We start from the raw sequence: 17,443 nt of genomic DNA, 5'->3' as shown, positions 1-17,443 counted from the left end.
TGGAAGTAGTTTTTAGTTTGTTTTTAGTTTTAGCTATTTTAGGGGGATATCTGTGTGTGCAGGTGACTATTACTGTGCATAATTATTAGGCAACTTAACAAAAGACAAATATATACCCATTTCAATTATTTATTTTTACCAGTGAAACCAATATAACATCTCCACATTCACAAATATACATTTCTGACATTCAAAAACAAAACAAAAACAAATCAGCGACCAATATAGCCACCTTTCTTTGCAAGGACACTCAAAAGCCTGCCATCCATGGATTCTGTCAGTGTTTTGATCTGTTCACCATCAACATTGCGTGCAGCAGCAACCACAGCCTCCCAGACACTGTTCAGAGAGGTGTACTGTTTTCCCTCCTTGTAAATCTCACATTTGATGATGGACCACAGGTTCTCAATGGGGTTCAGATCAGGTGAACAAGGAGGCCATGTCATTAGTTTTTCTTCTTTTATACCCTTTCTTGCCAGCCACGCTGTGGAGTACTTGGACGCGTGTGATGGAGCATTGTCCTGCATGAAAATCATGTTTTTCTTGAAGGATGCAGACTTCTTCCTGTACCACTGCTTGAAGAAGGTGTCTTCCAGAAACTGGCAGTAGGACTGGGAGTTGAGCTTGACTCCATCCTCAACCCGAAAAGGCCCCACAAGCTCATTTTTATCATTAATGTCTAAACTGCTGGCCACAAAAGTGAGTACAACCTTAAGTGAAAATGTCCAAACTGTGCTCAATTTCCCTTCCTGTTGTCATGTGGCTGAGTGCTACCAGCATTGCTGCAGAAGGCGTGGAGGGTCAGCCTGTCAGTGCTCACACCATACGCCACACACTGCATCACATGGCTGTCGTCCCAGAAGGAAGCCTCGTCTAAAGATTGTGGCGTGGGTGTGGTCTCTGGCCAGCTGCAGAGGAGAGGTGACGCAGTGAGCTCCCGGGGCGGCGCAGGGGCGGGGTGAACAGGTGTGCTGGGATCTGACAGTGATTGTGTCTCTTTATATGTCAGCAGTGACAGTCGGAGGGGGGAAGCGGACGTGACAGCAGAGAGAGAGCGGGAGTTTCTGTGTCCCAGTAAACAAACCACAGTATTAAATAAAAGTTCTGCTGTCATCATATTCGCTCCAGCGTATGTTTCTTGGGTCCCACGTTACAAAGATAATGTACAAGAAAGACCAGAACATTTTGCTGAAGACAAGCAGACTAAGGACACGTATTACCTGTGGTCTGATGAGACCAAGATAAACTTATTTGGTTCAGATGGTGTCAGGGGTGTGTGGTGACAACCCGGTGAGGAGTACAAAGACAAGTGTGTCTTGGCCACAAAAGTGAGTACAACCTTAAGTGAAAATGTCTTAAGGTCAAGCATGGTGGTGGGATGTCATTGTTTGGGGCTGCAAGAGTGCTGCTGGTGCGGGGAGCTACAGTTAATTGAGGGAACCATGAATGCCAACATGTACTGTGACATACTGAAGCAGAGCATGATCCCCTCCCTTCAGAAACTGGGCAACAGGACAATATTCCAACATGATAACAATCCCAAACACACCTCCAAAAAGACCAGTGCCCTGCTAAATACACTGAGGGTAAAGGACTGGCCAAGCATGTCTCCAGACTTAAACCCTATTGAACATCTGTGGGGCATCCTCAAATGGAAGGTGGAGGACCGCAGGGTCCCTAACATCCACCAGGTCCGTGATGTCATCATGGAGGAGTGGAAGAGGATTCCAGTGGCACCCTGTGAAGCTCTAGTGAACTCCACGATCAACAGAGTTAAGGCAGTGTTGGAAAATAATGGTTGCCACACAAAAAAATGAAACTTTGAGCACAGTTTGGACATTTTCACTTAAGGTTGTACTCACTTTTGTTGCCAGCAGCTTAGACGTTAATGGCTGTATGTTGAGTTATTTAGAGGTGACAGCAAATTTACACTGTTGTACAAGCTGTACACTGACTACTTTACATTGTATCAGAGTGTCATAACTTCAGTGTTGTCCCATGAAAAAATAGAACAAACTATTTACAAAAATGTGAGGAGTGTACTCACTTTTGTGAGATACTATATATCAGGAACCTGACCTGTGTTGCCACAGTTCTAAATAGCCTGAGTACAACAGAACCCTCTGGTGTTCCAAGGGTGTCAATTAGCAGAAGTCAGGTCTTTCAGCAGGTCTACTTTTAACCTTCTCTTTTTCCTTTGACCTCCTGCTGTCTCCTTCGTCCCTGGGGTGAGAGCAGGATGAACCATTTTTAACTTCTTTGACACACCAGGTCACACGGGGTTGATGCATTACATATTATTCCAGCTGAAAAGTTGCTCTGCTGGCAGAAATCCACTGTTTTGTATGCTGACATTGCATTGTATAAGAAGAAGCACCCCCAAGGATAACTTTGCTGTAGAAGTGGTTATGGACTATCACGTGGCATCAACACACCTGTGTGAGGAAATTTCCCACGGTCATGACTGTGTTCAGCTCTGCTCTGTCTAACTTCTCTAAAAACAGCCCTCTTACACTAAAGGCACTCACTGTTAACACCAAAGTCTTGACATTCATACTGTCATGAGAAATGTCAACTTTTGTAAAGCTACCATAACAAGTTACTTTTTAAACAGTGTTTTTAGGCTTCTTGCCTTTGTTAGATTGCTTAAAATTTGAATCGTCATTATGGCACTAAATATGCAGAGACATACAACAGCTTGACTCAGGGCAGGAATGGACTTCTGAAGCAACTAGGACTGTTTTCCTCAGAGAAACTGTGGATGCAAGCTCTCACGTCCACGGGAACAGCAACATAAGATAAGATAAGATAAGACTTTATTGATCCCACAACGGGGAAATTTTTGCATCATACAGCTCTGCTAATGTGTTTGACAGAGGATGATAAATTGTAAAGGCCTGACTCTTTGACACATTCCGTTTTGTTCGGCGTTCCCCTGAAAGTTGTATGTTATCCTTCATGAACTGCGCTGCCTGACGGGCTGGCATTCCTAATTGTGCTTATGTGTTACGAGGCCTCTGTTTATTTTTCCGTTCCTTGATCTGCTCCTGTGGGATAAGGAGATATAGGCCTGTGGTGATGACGAACGACACAGCCGAGTGGCCCAGTTGTAAACAAAGATTCCCCTGTAACACAGATTCCAGACACTCATGCTCGAAAGTGCCATAAACTACAATAATTAATTGAGAGGTTTTCCTCCTTTTCCCCCCCTTCCTCCTTACATGGTAATAACTGGGTAGTAGGCTCCATGAATAATTAACTCTTTGTATTTACTACTGAGGCTTATAAATGTCTCTCCCTCTGGACTCCAGTGATGCAAAGCTGATGAGAGAAAAGAGATGGCGAGAACGATAGTGGGAGGCACACCACAGCAAAGCCGATTTCCAAAAGCCTCACGCTGAATCAGGAAAGGTTAATTGGATTCCTTCAATATTTCACTCTGTCAGATTAATCACCATTTTTACAAATTTCACTTTTAGCAAAAAGAATAATCTGATCTTGTCATAATCAGCACACGTCAATATTTTAAATCTATCAGGACATGAGTTCCCTGTTGTGTAAGAGCATTTGCCTTAGAAAACACAAACCCATAGACTAAAAGAATATCAGGATATCTGACATTAGAGAGCTGTGGCCCTCTTGTTTGAGTAATACCATTAGTAAGCATGCTTACGGCTCATCTAGAGGAAAGAAAAAGATTTGGATTTTGGTATTATGTAAAGGAAAACCGCTTAAACCTGTTGTTTGAGTAGCACAGCAAACAGCCGACTCTGTGTTACATAACTAGCGGATGTTACTCATCCAACAGGAACAAGTTAAGAAGTCACAGTGGGGTTTTTTTTTGTTATTGTTGTTGTTTTTTTTCCTGAAGACTGTGCCGTCACACGCCCATGATAAAGTTCTTGTGTCCCGTGTGCTGCAGCAGGGCTCGGACACCACCACCACAGATGGTGCTGGATCGGCCACGGTGCAGCAGTTTCCAGAGGAGCTGACCTTGTTGTACTGTGCTGATTAAGAGAGGGAGCATACAGTATTGACTCCTCACCGACACCATTACCAGTGGAACCTGACCCCCAACCTCCCACACCCTCCTCCTCTCCCTGCTCTCTTCTCCCTCAGGAAACCAAATGCAGATGATTGTTTTTTTGTACAGTCAGTGTGGCTGCAGTGATGCATGACCCTGAAAGTAAATAACTCACTGACCAGTGCTCGTTGCCTCTGCAGTGGGGGATGGGACAGGTCACTTTCAAAATATGAAACTGCTGTAACATGCTCCACCCGTGTTTGGAGACCTTAGACTGTATAGAAAACACGGTGGGCTCACAAAATATCGTGGTTGTAGCTGTATGATTAGTAACTATGTAAATTGCATTTACAGACAAATGTAATGATGCAGTGTGCCTGTTTTATAATACAGACACACTGCATGTGATCAGTGGGAGAAGTCAATGAGTGAATCTAATCATCATCATCAACTTTAATTTTAATAGATGTTTGCTACACTCTAACCGAAGCCTGACCATGAAAACCATGTCTGGTGTCATTGTAAACTTCACCACAGTACTGCAAGCTAGCCAGAGTGCTTTGGACTACACTGTATTATAAAGGTTTGATGCAGTTTGAATAACATTAATTTACTTTATTTATTTTTTGCAAGATGTTTTCCGAAACACAATTCAGCAGAAAGTATCAGTTTTTAATTTAAAACCTTTAAAATAAATTAGGACGGTAAGATTTAAATTTCGCGTTTGCTAAATTTCACCTGCTGATCAGTGCTTATCTTTGCAATATCCCACTTTTACAACTTTCTCCATCTCTCAGTGTTACACATTCATCTGTTTTTTCTCTCCCTGGGTAACACAGCAACTGCACACTAGTGAAAAACTGCACAGAAACAGTTTTTGTGTTTAGTAATACAGTGGGGCAAAAAAGTATTTAGTCAGCCACCGATTGTGCAAGTTCCCCCACCTAAAATGATGACAGAGGTGAGTAATTTGCACCAGAGGTACACTTCAACTGTGAGAGACAGAATGTGAAAAAAAAATCCATGAATCCACATGGTAGGATTTGTAAAGAATTTATTCGTAAATCAGGGTGGAAAATAAGTATTTGGTCAATAACAAAAATACAACTCAATACTTTGTAACATAACCTTTGTTGGCAATAACAGAGGTCAAACGTTTACTATAGGTCTTTACCAGGTTTGCACACACAGTAGCTGGTATTTTGGCCCATTCCTCCATGCAGATCTTCTCGAGAGCAGTGATGTTTTGGGGCTGTCGCCGAGCAACACGGACTTTCAACTCCCGCCACAGATTTTCTATGGGGTTGAGGTCTGGAGACTGGCTAGGCCACTCCAGGACTTTCAAATGCTTCTTACGGAGCCACTCCTTTGTTGCCCGGGCGGTGTGTTTTGGATCATTGTCATGTTGGAAGACCCAGCCTCGTTTCATCTTCAAAGTTCTCACTGATGGAAGCAGGTTTTGGCTCAAAATCTCACGATACATGGCCCCATTCATTCTGTCCTTAACACGGATCAGTCGTCCTGTCCCCTTGGCAGAAAAACAGCCCCATAGCATGATGTTTCCACCCCCATGCTTCACAGTAGGTATGGTGTTCTTGGGATGCAACTCAGTATTCTTCTTCCTCCAAACACGACGAGTTGAGTTTATACCAAAAAGTTCTACTTTGGTTTCATCTGACCACATGACATTCTCCCAATCCTCTGCTGTATCATCCATGTGCTCTCTGGCAAACTTCAGACGGGCCTGGACATGCACTGGCTTCAGCAGCGGAACACGTCTGGCACTGCGGGATTTGATTCCCTGCCGTTGTAGTGTGTTACTGATGGTGACCTTTGTTACTTTGGTCCCAGCTCTCTGCAGGTCATTCACCAGGTCCCCCCGTGTGGTTCTGGGATCTTTGCTCACCGTTCTCATGATCATTTTGACCCCACGGGATGAGATCTTGCGTGGAGCCCCAGATCGAGGGAGATTATCAGTGGTCTTGTATGTCTTCCATTTTCTGATGATTGCTCCCACAGTTGATTTTTTCACACCAAGCTGCTTGCCTATTGTAGATTCACTCTTCCCAGTCTGGTGCAGGTCTACAATACTTTTCCTGGTGTCCTTCGAAAGCTCTTTGGTCTTGGCCATGGCGGAGTTTGGAGTCTGACTGTTTGAGGCTGTGGACAGGTGTCTTTTATACAGATGATGAGTTCAAACAGGTGCCATTCATACAGGTAACGAGTGGGGGACAGAAAAGCTTCTTACAGAAGACGTTACAGGTCTGTGAGAGCCAGAGATTTTCCTTGTTTGAGGTGACCAAATACTTATTTTCCACCCTGAATTTACGAATAAATTCTTTACAAATCCTACCATGTGGATTCATGGATTTTTTTCACATTCTGTCTCTCACAGTTGATGTGTACCTCTGGTGCAAATTACTGACCTCTGTCATCATTTTAAGTGGAGGAACTTGCACAATCGGTGGCTGACTAAATACTTTTTTTGCCCCACTGTATTTCTTCAGCTGCTTAAAAAGCTGTTTGAAATTACCTGCAACTTAAGAATCTGTTACTCGCTCGCTCCTCTTTAGTGGCATTCACTGGTTGATGAAACACCAGCTGTAGCTTTAAATCTGTACCATGAACACATCACAGGGATAAAAAGAAAAAAAGGATCTGTTGAGAGTGTAAGTGGGTCATGAGATGCTTTTATTTATTTATTTTTATCTCTGAGCAAAGCCATCATGAAATAAAGATCATTACAGTAATATAGATCAAGTGTCTGTCAGTTTTATTGCTCATTGACTGAAGGTGCAGAACACTGTTCCAGATCATTTCAGGCAACTTTAACCTCTCCATTATATATTGTTATTATTAGATTCACCAATATCATAGAGATTTCATTGACCAATTGATTCATTGATTTTTTTTCCCAGTTATGTCTTTATTTGCCTGACGTTAAACAGTTTAGGGGTCCACAGAATTTAGATAACTTTTAACTTTTACAAAAACATTATTTCATTATTTTACAGTCTATTCACCATTATATGCTACGACAGTGAGTAGCCTTTAACAAAACACGTCTGATTATCTCATTTTACTTCTTTTTGACAGATGACAGCAGCCAGCAACCAACCCTTACATAGTAGGCAGTGATGTTCAACCTCACTTTGTACTTATATAATTTATGAACGAATAAATAAATATTCTGCCACAGTAGACATCTACATGTCAGATTTAGACTGACTTCCAGTTTGAGTTAATAATGTGTGAAAACATCTCTGTAAGCTCTGTAAATTTCTTCTACAAATTCTTGGACTCTAAGTTCTCATTTCTGAATGATCAAGTGAATAATTGGTTATGGTTATGGTTGATATTTTCACATTGGAGCGTGCCTACTCCGCTATATGGACCCAGCGCCGCAGCAGCACTACTGTTTGTAAAGCCAACAACCCGTGTTTGTAGTTTCTTCAGAGGTGCTTCTTATAACTGCAGGATGCTGCAGGGAGCAGCCCAGTGCATAGCTGCAATTTAATAAAACGAAAGAATAAGCTGAAGATTTTACATTTGCAGGGAATTCTGGTGTCAAAGATTAGGCATGTGGTTGGCACAGTAGGAATATTTCTAGGAGTTCGGGGATTTTTTTCACTCTAAAACAGTAACATTCACATCAAGCTTTGGCTTAATGTGAATTTAAAAGTTGAATGAAGCTGACAGTCATTTTATGATTTGGTTGTTCTTTTCATTTTAGACTGTTTAATATTGTCAATCAGTTTGTGGTGTTTTGGGAAATTTTATTCCTACTGAGGATAAAAAATAAACTAGCACTGATTGAAACAGGAGGAAGGAATCTCCCTCCCCAAAAAATTTCATTGCTGTTAACTTGGATAAGCTTGTCATTTTGTATATTTGATGATAGCAGTATAGCAATATAGTGTAATGAAAAACTCTCCTGACACTACCATTCGTACTGTAACACCAGAGCTGGCTTATTTAGTGTCTGATAATAGTGTGAAAAAAATGACCTATCACTTTAACAGTACCTCTGTATTATTTTGCAATTCTAAACTTAGACATGTGGTATTTTGAGGAGGTGTTGATAGCGGTGGGTCTTTCCTCAAATCTGAACCAGTGTATGTATGTATTGATTATGTTTGTGTGGGTCTGTAAATGATTATCTAGCATATCCCCCAATTACTGCGCTCAATTAGTCCTTGAAAGCACTTTGTAAGACTTTGTAGTTTACAGGTTTTGGGAGGAAGTGTTTAGCGATTGCAGAACCTGCATTCCTGTGATAACAGAAGGCTTATGTGGGAGGCAGTGGGAAATCTTCCTCCAGGACTTAACCTCCACGGAGGAGAGATTATTACTGGCAGCTCCAGGTCACAGAAGACCACAACCCATTTGTCCTGTAGGGCATGTTTATCCACATAGCACACTACTGTGCTGCTTTACATTTTACACAGGGTCTTCCAATCACAAGTGCAGTGCCTTCAGAGGATTTACATTTACTTTTACTTTTTTCACCAAGGTGAAGAGGACACATCAGACTGAACACTGTCAAACCAGAAATTATCTGCTTATTAGAATAATGAGAATGCTTTGAATTGGGACTATAAAAAATATTAGCTTTAGTGTTTGAATGCTTTCCTTGATTCATTTCTGAGTTCTCAGATGATTCTGATGTGCCAGCTCAAATTTAAGTCTAAAAAATTAATATTAAATTGTATTTCCAAACAAGTTTTTGACACATTTCTATGTGTTTTCTCCTGATAAAGTTGTTAAGCACTGTGTATATGTACACTGAAGTAAGGAAGCATTTGATTTCTTAGTTTTTCAGATATCTGTTATACTTAAGTGTTTCAAATCATTAAACAAATATTTTTCAGCCCGGTATCTTGAAACGATCTACACCACAAACATCAGTCAAATGACAAACTTTCACTTTCAGTGCTCTGTGTGTATGGATGTTCCAGCTTTGCATTAAGCCAAAGCACTAACATTTCAGAGTGACACCTAAATAAAAGACAAACCGGATTTAGAACGTTGGAATACTGCATAATTGACCTCAGAATTCCCAACAATAGTGACATGTGCAGCTGGGTATTTCATCTTATTGAATTGCAGCTTTGCACCGGGGTCTCTGCCTGAGACATCATGCAGAAACTCTTGCTGCAAAGCTTTGAAGAAATTATGTGCACAGTTTGATGCCTTTGTGTGACGGTGCAGCTGCATTAAAAAAAAAAGATCAACCCTCACTGCATCATTCACAAGTTAGAACTTGCAGTTCATGATACTGTAAAACATTACAGAGTCATTTTTTAACTCTCCAACTGGAAAGTGTGCTGCTGATCTCAGTGAATGAACAAGGTTGCCTCCTTCCCTGTAGGGAGATTTGCAGAAGCTGACTTTTGTAAGTTAGATGTGTAGGAATCTACCACAGTGGAATATCTGTTTATGATCATATTAATGATCAAGGAACCAACCTCCCAGCCCATTGTTCATTCAGTGGTGCTAGTTTCAGTCATTGCGCAAATGTACTGTTTATAAGGTTGGGGGAACCTGCAGTCAGCTGAGACTGAAGAAGTCACTTGGATGATGATGAAACACTACGTCCAGATGAACAGAATCAACTTTGCTTACCTGGATGATTGAGCATGCATTAAGACAAATATTTATTTAGCTTTATTTAGGAATCCTATTGAAAATCGTCATCCTTTCCATGTTAAACCATTATTGGTATTCCTCACATACAGTCTTGTGCTTATATCAAGCTGATCAAAGCAATTTTTTATGCTTGTTTATGTATCAGCCTTACAGAAATACCTCTTGAAGTTAATTCTGCCTAAGCTCAAAGGTTTACAAGTTCATCAAGCCCAATCTAATTTGCTGCATTCCATTTAAGCATCAGTTCTGCGTTTGCACTGCTGCTTACAGAGCTCTTCTGACACCAGAAAATGCTCTGTTTCTGTGTGATTGATGCATGTGGGAGTATCACACAGGGTAGAGAGACAGGAAAATATCAGTCCCCAAAGAATGACTTTGCAAGGACTTTAAAAAAAAAGAACATAGCACATTTTATTCTCAGAACTTGGGAAAGTCTTTAAAATCCCTCTGTGAGGTAAACCTCCCTTGAAAGTACATTTGCTACGTTTGGAGGTCAGGACTTGTGAGCGTACAGTGTGAACAGGCTCAGTACTGTCAGCTGACCAGCACGTCCTCAGCATCCGATAGCAGCACATTATCTAGTGGACCAGTTGGCATCAGTCCTCACTGTAAGGGATTCAATGACAAGTGTCTACTGCTTCCATTTCTCAGCTAGGTGCAGCAATTAGACACCGAGGGGAGATGTATAGCTGTTTTATTTATGGGCAGTCAAGTATTCGCCCCGATGGCTGGTTCCTGATCCCACCTTGCCTCCTCACTCCTCGCTGTTTAGCAAAGCCTTGACTTGACTCTCTGGGATCCTGCGAGGTTATTTGCACAAAAACATTTTGTGAACAACATGCTCTATGAACAAGTGTATGCTCTTTGAAATGAAAGACATGTAAATAACGCTTTTCTAGTGTTACTGGCCATTCAGAGTGCTCTATACTTCAGGCCACATTATATAATCAAACAGCACTTTATCTGTTTTGCATCCACACCTACGAATAATTTAGAATCCCCAGTTAATCTAACATGCACACCAGAGCTGCATGTAAAAGAAACAAGCACAGAGAGAACACTGTTGTTAAGATGATTGTGCCAATCTGCACAACACCATGCCGCCCAAGTGTCCTCGCTCTATGATGTCATCGTTGCTTGGTGGATTTCAGAATTTTTTTTATTTCAACCCACCAATTCCAAAATCCTATTTCAGTTATGAGAACATGATCTCAATCTGCCCAATTCAACTGAGTCGTTACTTGTACCTCAGAGAAATATCAGATTTTTGACTTATTAGAGATTGGCAGTATTTCCAATATGGAAAAGAAATAGTAAAAACTTACATGATTTACTCATGAAAGTGGCCACTTTCTCATTACTTTCATATATTGTTTTAGTAAGTATCCAAAACATACAAGTTTCATTATATAATTTTTCAGGGGATCTTATATCTGTTTTCACTCTTATATGCTTTTCATACAAGTTTCACACAAGACAGATGCAAAATTTATAAGATTTATATCTAGCTTTTCCATATAGGTTAGCCTGTCCTTTCATAAATACATCCCAGCTAATATATTGTAATGTAATATAAATTAAGCAAAGTATTGCCACATTTTTGCATTTTTTGTAAACCAGGTCAAACGTTCAGGTACTGGGTAGTTTGCTTGTTGTGATGACTTAAAGAAATACGTTAGCATTAACACCCACATGGGGAGGAAAACATAGCAGACAAATGGGCCAGAGAGAAGACTGGAGTTCATGTTTTGTGTAAAATGTGAGGTTATCGTGATTTATTATATTTAGATTTTGCTGGTGAGTTGTTGTTTTTTGTTCATTTTACTTTTCAGACACATTTTGGTTTAGTTTAGGAATCAAAACCTGCCTGGTTACATTTAGGAAGAGATAAGTAATCTAAGCAAACACTTTCTTGATGATTTTATGGTCTCAGTTGCTAGTTTTAAATCTTCCGTCAGAGTTTCCCTGTCTGATCCAAACCTTGCTTGTCATGTGTGGTGTGAAAACTCGAAGATGGTGACAGCCAAAAAAGCCACTCAGCTCGTGGCTTAACGACAGGATTTCATTAAGCAATGCATGATGCCACAGTGGATCTGTTCATCTTTTACACTGGTTAGAAATTCTGAAGGTGAACTTCCTCCTCTGTACTTTAGGCACAGGCTCCTGGAAAGAACTGAAACAATCATCATTTATTTATAAAATGAGCAGCTTGGTGTGTGCGTGCGTGCGTGCGTGCGTGTGTGTGTGCGTGCGTGCGCGATACAGTGGGTTTATACAAGACGTACAAAGTTGTTCTTGGAGAAAATAGCCACAGATGATGACTTTGTACAGTGGATATGATATGAAAGTGATTCTAATTTAAATACGACACTTCACAACTCCTCGGGTTTCTGTATTACGTGCAGCACCTTTAAATAATTTTCTTAAAATATGACAAAGTTGGTAATTACTATAGACAGTAACTGACACTTCAGATTGGAGCTATGAAGGTCATTGATGCTAACAGTGTAGATAATAGAGAGTAATTGAACTGCTTCCTCTTGTCTTCTTCTTCCTTCCTGTCCTCTGGTATCGTCTCACGTTACTCTCAGCCTGGTACATTTCGATCACGCCTCAGCTCCTGCCTCCCTCCTCCTCCTCTCCTTCCTCTCTCTGCTCTCTACCTGGCTCAGAGCTCTGTGTGCTGATTCAGCCCACTGTGCATATATGCGAGTTCTCAGCTCTGATTCGAAGGCATTAAAATGCTGCAGGCAGTGGACTGAAGTAATCTCTCTTTCTGCCAAGCACAACATTCAGCTTGGCGGGAGTGAGCCGGCTGCCCTTCTTGCTATACAGTACACCACAGTTCATGCTGCAACATGTCATCGCCCATGCATCACTTGCTGTCTGGTTCTGAGTGAAAATGTGCTGCTATAATTTCTTGAACTTCACAAAATGTGCATTATGAACCACTTCAACATGCCTCTCTCTTTTTATGTTGCAGGCGGCACACCTCATTGCCCGTAGAAGTCTCTGAGATCCCTCTAAACCTTTTTGCCCCTCCATGTAGAAGGAGTTACCCCTGTCGCAAATGGAAGTCTGCATCTTTTGGGTAAATTGAAGGGTTTTGCTTTTGTTTTTTTAACTATTCATCAGCCCAAGAATTTGTAAGACCATTTTCTGACAGTCTGTCTCCATTACAGCTGTTTCCGTCCTGGTGGTAGTCCATACAGTTTTTATCAGCCTGATAAAACACCTCATTTCTGATCTTCCCATTCCCCATTCTGCTTTTCAGTGTTTGTCACTCATTTCCGTTTGCTGGTGAAAGCTTCCATCGCCTGCTGTGAGCTAGCTTATGGGTGGGCTCCTCAAATCCGCTCAGATAAAAAATGAACAACACCCATTACGACCAGAGCTGCGAAGCTGAAGCTTAGTGGGGTAGTGCATTCCTTTGCAGGATAAAGAGGGCACGCATCTCCCCTTTCCGATGCCTCTCCCCTTCAGTATTGAACAATATGTTTGAAAATGAGTAACAAACCCTGCTGTTCTAAAACAGATTTGTAGATTATTACAAGCAGCTTGTTTGCATATAGCAACCTCCAGCATATACAGTGCATGACTGACTGGCTGTCCATTACAGTCCTCCCCTCTATGGATTCTTTTCATTTTTTTTCCCTTGGAGTTCATTACAGCTGCTCAGTGAGGCCCTGAGAGCTCTGCAAATGAGGAGAGATGGGGAGAGATGAAAACCCTCAGCGAGCTGAGCAGTGGGACACAGGCTTCAAAAGCTTCATGGCAATTTCAAAGGGTTTTTATTCCTGACAGCACCCTAGCTATATCTATGGAATATCCAGCACTGTGCTCGAGAGCGGTTCTAAAGGCAGGTTTGTGGGACGGTGGCAAAGATGAGGTTAAGACACCTCACCCTCTGGGCTTTGGTCTGTAAAAGGAAATAGTGAAAGCCCTGATGATTAATGTTTGCTCACCATGTTTATTGATTCTAATTAGGCATGGTGATGAAGTGAGTACAAAGAATGAGTGCTAAACACTTGTGATTACAGCGAGGTCTTGAGCTGTCCTGCTCTATTAACAAGTGTTTGCCGAGGAACACGAAGAGCAAGTGCACATCAATTACAATTGCCCAGGGAGTTGTGCTCCAAATGAAGTTTGGGTCAAGCTGGAGCTTACAATAAGACGTAGGTGTGCAGACTGGGTAATGAATGCAATTATGTTAAAATTACAGAGAGACATGGTGACACACTGCTGCAGGTAGAAATCGCACTGTGAAGCAAAATGCAGCCATATAGTGGATCAGCTTTAGAAACAGATTATTGGCTTTTATATTTGGTGGAAATAAGATTAAGGGTGTCAGCAGCAGGAAAAGGTAACAGCTAGAGATAAGATTACTCCCTTCTTTTGGACTTTGGTAGTCTTGCAGAATCGCTGTGATTCTGCTCTTTCCTCTCCATTATTGCATTTTCAAGCAAATAATAATAAAACTGAAATTGTTTAATAAAAGATTATTACGATTCAAACTGTGAAATCACACAGAGAACTGCTTTCATACTGTGTAGTGCAGAACACACAGTACTGAATTTCAACAAAGATGGCCAAAGCTGTGTTCTCGAAATTATGCTTAAAATAGGAATCTAAGACAGACCTGCTCTTCTCAGTGTGCCTGATATTCTTACCTCAGCCCCCGAACTGGTTTTGGTCCACAGTTCAGATCAGCAGCACGTCCTGCAAACTTACCTGCTAAAGCTGCTCCTATTGGTCAGCTCCAAACACCTGAGCGCACACAGCCCATGACTACATTTATCTAGCCAAGGAAGAAATTCAAAGAAGGAAAAGGGAAATGATTTCATTGAATGCAAAACTGGTACATGCCCCAAAGTACAGGATACATCATCAACATGTTCCCAGTCTTTGTTCCTGAATTTACTTCTATGTAGAATAGCATTTTTTTAATCATTTCTGATATAAAATTTGGGGAAACTTGATGTACAACCTGTATGAACTGCATCTGAGTCAATAGGAGAAGCTTAGCTTAGGGGAACTGAAGGGTCCATGGGTCAGCACGACTGACCACCAGCTTCAGTTTGCTCTTTTATTTGAGACCTTGCAGCTGTAAATGTGCTGGATTGTGTTCATTAGTGCAAATGTCTGGCTAGAATTGCATTTGTTTGTGGGTGTTCTGTTCAGTCTCACTAATGTGCAGGTGTCCCCTCCTTGGTAATGTTTAGCCAGGCTTTATCTCAGCATATTGCCAATTCTGAAAAAAAAAAAAACATAGTAATTTTGCATTTGGGAAAAAGCCCAAATCCACAGAGCCACATACTGAAAGACAATATGTTCGTGTCTCACTATGGTCTGCTTTGTCTTGTTTATTTTTCTCCAGCTCCTTTTGGATGCTTTTTAATGAAAGCTCAGTGAGTGTAACTCCAGGCTTGCAAAGCTGGATGTTACTTGAGTTTTAGGCAACTGTTATTTTTCTTGATACGGTCACTGCCAGTGGAGGTGCGTCCAGATTACTTCCAGTTTGAGCTCCATCAGATGATGTGAATCTGACAGCAGGTAGTGATCTGTGTAAATGGTTTTCTGTAAACCTCAGTATCCACTTCATCTTTTCCTTCTCTTCTATCTGCACTCTCCAGAAGGCACAGTTGGAACCTGATGTCCCTCTGTAGGGTTTTATCAATGTAAAACCCGTTTACACTGAGAACTGCTGATGAACTGGTGATGGCGTCATGTTTTTATTATGTATGGCCTTCAAGCAGAGATCCAACAAAAGAGTATGCCTGGTCTAGGTTAAGATTCATTTTCTCACTTTGTGCTCTGCTCTTATCATCGCAACATATGCACGAGTCAGCATCCATTTTGATTCATTGAAGCCTGATGTGTTTTTTTATTTATTTATTTGTGTGTGTGTGCGTGTGTGCACTATACACCGTGAACATAATGTGCTGATTGCATTAAAAGTGTTCCAATATTTCCATTAGCTGGTGAAGAAACTAAGTTCTTTGCATCAAAAAAAATGTGAAAAACAATGAGAATCATAGGAAGTTGTTCCTGTTCTAAAAAAACAGACTATTTACAAGCTAATCGAAACTGTAAATTAGTGCCTCTAGATTCTGTGATTTTTCAAGTAGGGCCTTTGTAACACCAGGTCAAATTTTGTTGGTGATTTAGTCTCAACCCTACTATTATGAAGTATGGGGTGAGAATCACAGAATACTGTAACAAACAATACCAAACCATCTAAATGTGTGGTTGGTGATAGTGATGGTTGTGCACTATTTGTTAATTGCTCACCAGAGAAAGTAATTTCTTACACTACTCAGCATTACTTTCTCGTTACTCTGAACATGTCTTACCGGAAGTGCACCGTCACCTAATTACCAGTTAACAATATAAACTACAGTTCCACACACCAACACACATCCCTGTCCTAATGAGGACACACATACAAGCTTTCTTTTACTATTCATGTATGAACACACGGCCAGCAACACAGCTTATAACCTACCCAAAGAAACTTCAAAGCGATCATCACTGCAGAAACATGAACAGATAGAAATGGAGGCTACAAACCTGACCCGGCATTGATTTTGTTACAGTTCAATTTCAATTCAGTTTTATTTCTACAGCGCCAAATCACAACAACAGTCGCCTCAATGCGCTTTATATTGCAAAGGAGACCCTACAATAATACATACAGAGAAAAGCCCAACAATCATGACCCCCTATGAGCAAGCACCTTGGTAACAGTGGGAAGGAAAAACTCAGTTTTAACAGGAAGAAACCTCCAGCAGAACCAGGCTCAGGGAGGGGCGTGGCCGTCTGCCTTGACCTGCTGTAGATCGCTCCACTATTTTCCTCCTCCTGCACATGAACTCAAATCAGCTGATTGTAGCTCGAGTGCGCAGGAAGATATATACACATTTGTCTGATTTATTTTTTTCCTTTCGTTCTGGCTGCCGCACAGATAACTGAAGAACCTTTGTAACGCAAGTAACAACATAATTGTTTTTACTTGCTAAAACATAACCGTTCTGATCAACGATGACCCCGACCCTGAACCCTGACCCTATGGTTTGAAGTCAAACAAGAAGTACTTTTGTTTTTTCAAAACATGTTAAAAAATTTTCATTTAAAATTGCCAAGACAGTGAGATTGATTTCCAGAGTGTTAAGCAGGTATATCACCACCACCCCACTAACATCTTTCTCTGCACTTCAAGCAACATTCTTATCTTTGACTTTAAATGATAATTTGTTCCCATGCCTCTTTTTGCCATTGAGTGGAGGATTAATCAGAGCCAATGTTGACCACGTCTGTGTTGCTCCGGGTAGTCACAATACTGAGTTTGAATGGGATGAACAGATACTGATACCAACGTTTAGAACAACTTTTCCACTGTTTTTTTTTCATAAATATTTTTCATGCATTAAGCAACACAAAATTGATGTAAAACTGAGGATACACATCAGTGACTGTTATTATATTAGTCATCTAATTTGCTGATAGGTAGGCTCCTTGTTAGATAGGCTGATAAATTGTTGCATTAAATGCAGTTGTCTTACAGTGGCTTGCAAAAGTATTCGGCCCCCTTGAACATTTCCACATTTTGTCTCATTACAGCCACAAACATGAATCAATTTTATTGGAATTCCACATGAAAGACCAACACAAAGTGGTGCACACGTGAGAAGTGGAACGAAAATCATACATGATTCCAAACATTTTTTACAAATGTTAATACAAAGTGGGGTGTGCGTAATTATTCAGCCC

At 41.0% G+C, this 17,443-nt stretch overlaps 1 protein-coding gene across 5 annotated transcripts in view; it reads left to right on the top strand.

The window, feature by feature from the left end:
- iqsec1b (IQ motif and Sec7 domain ArfGEF 1b) overlaps positions 1–17,443 on the top strand; it is a 239,909-nt gene that overhangs the window by 83,259 nt on the left and 139,207 nt on the right. For 3 of the 5 annotated variants that reach the window (XM_014337528.2, XM_005934522.3, XM_014337535.2), the window contains one exon: positions 12,657–12,764. The exons of the other annotated variants lie outside the window; for them this stretch is intronic. In XM_014337528.2, the coding sequence (XP_014193014.1) occupies positions 12,657–12,764 (108 nt within the window). The remainder of the gene's footprint in view (positions 1–12,656; positions 12,765–17,443) is intronic. 5 annotated transcript variants of the gene reach the window in all.

The sequence above is a fragment of the Haplochromis burtoni genome, unplaced genomic scaffold (genome assembly GCF_018398535.1).
Source record: "Haplochromis burtoni strain Fernald_Lab_line unplaced genomic scaffold, NCSU_Asbu1 Contig_186, whole genome shotgun sequence".
Lineage (NCBI taxonomy): Eukaryota > Metazoa > Chordata > Actinopteri > Cichliformes > Cichlidae > Haplochromis > Haplochromis burtoni.
The sequence above is the reverse complement of the archived record's forward strand: the minus strand, read 5'-3'. Positions and strand labels throughout refer to the sequence as shown.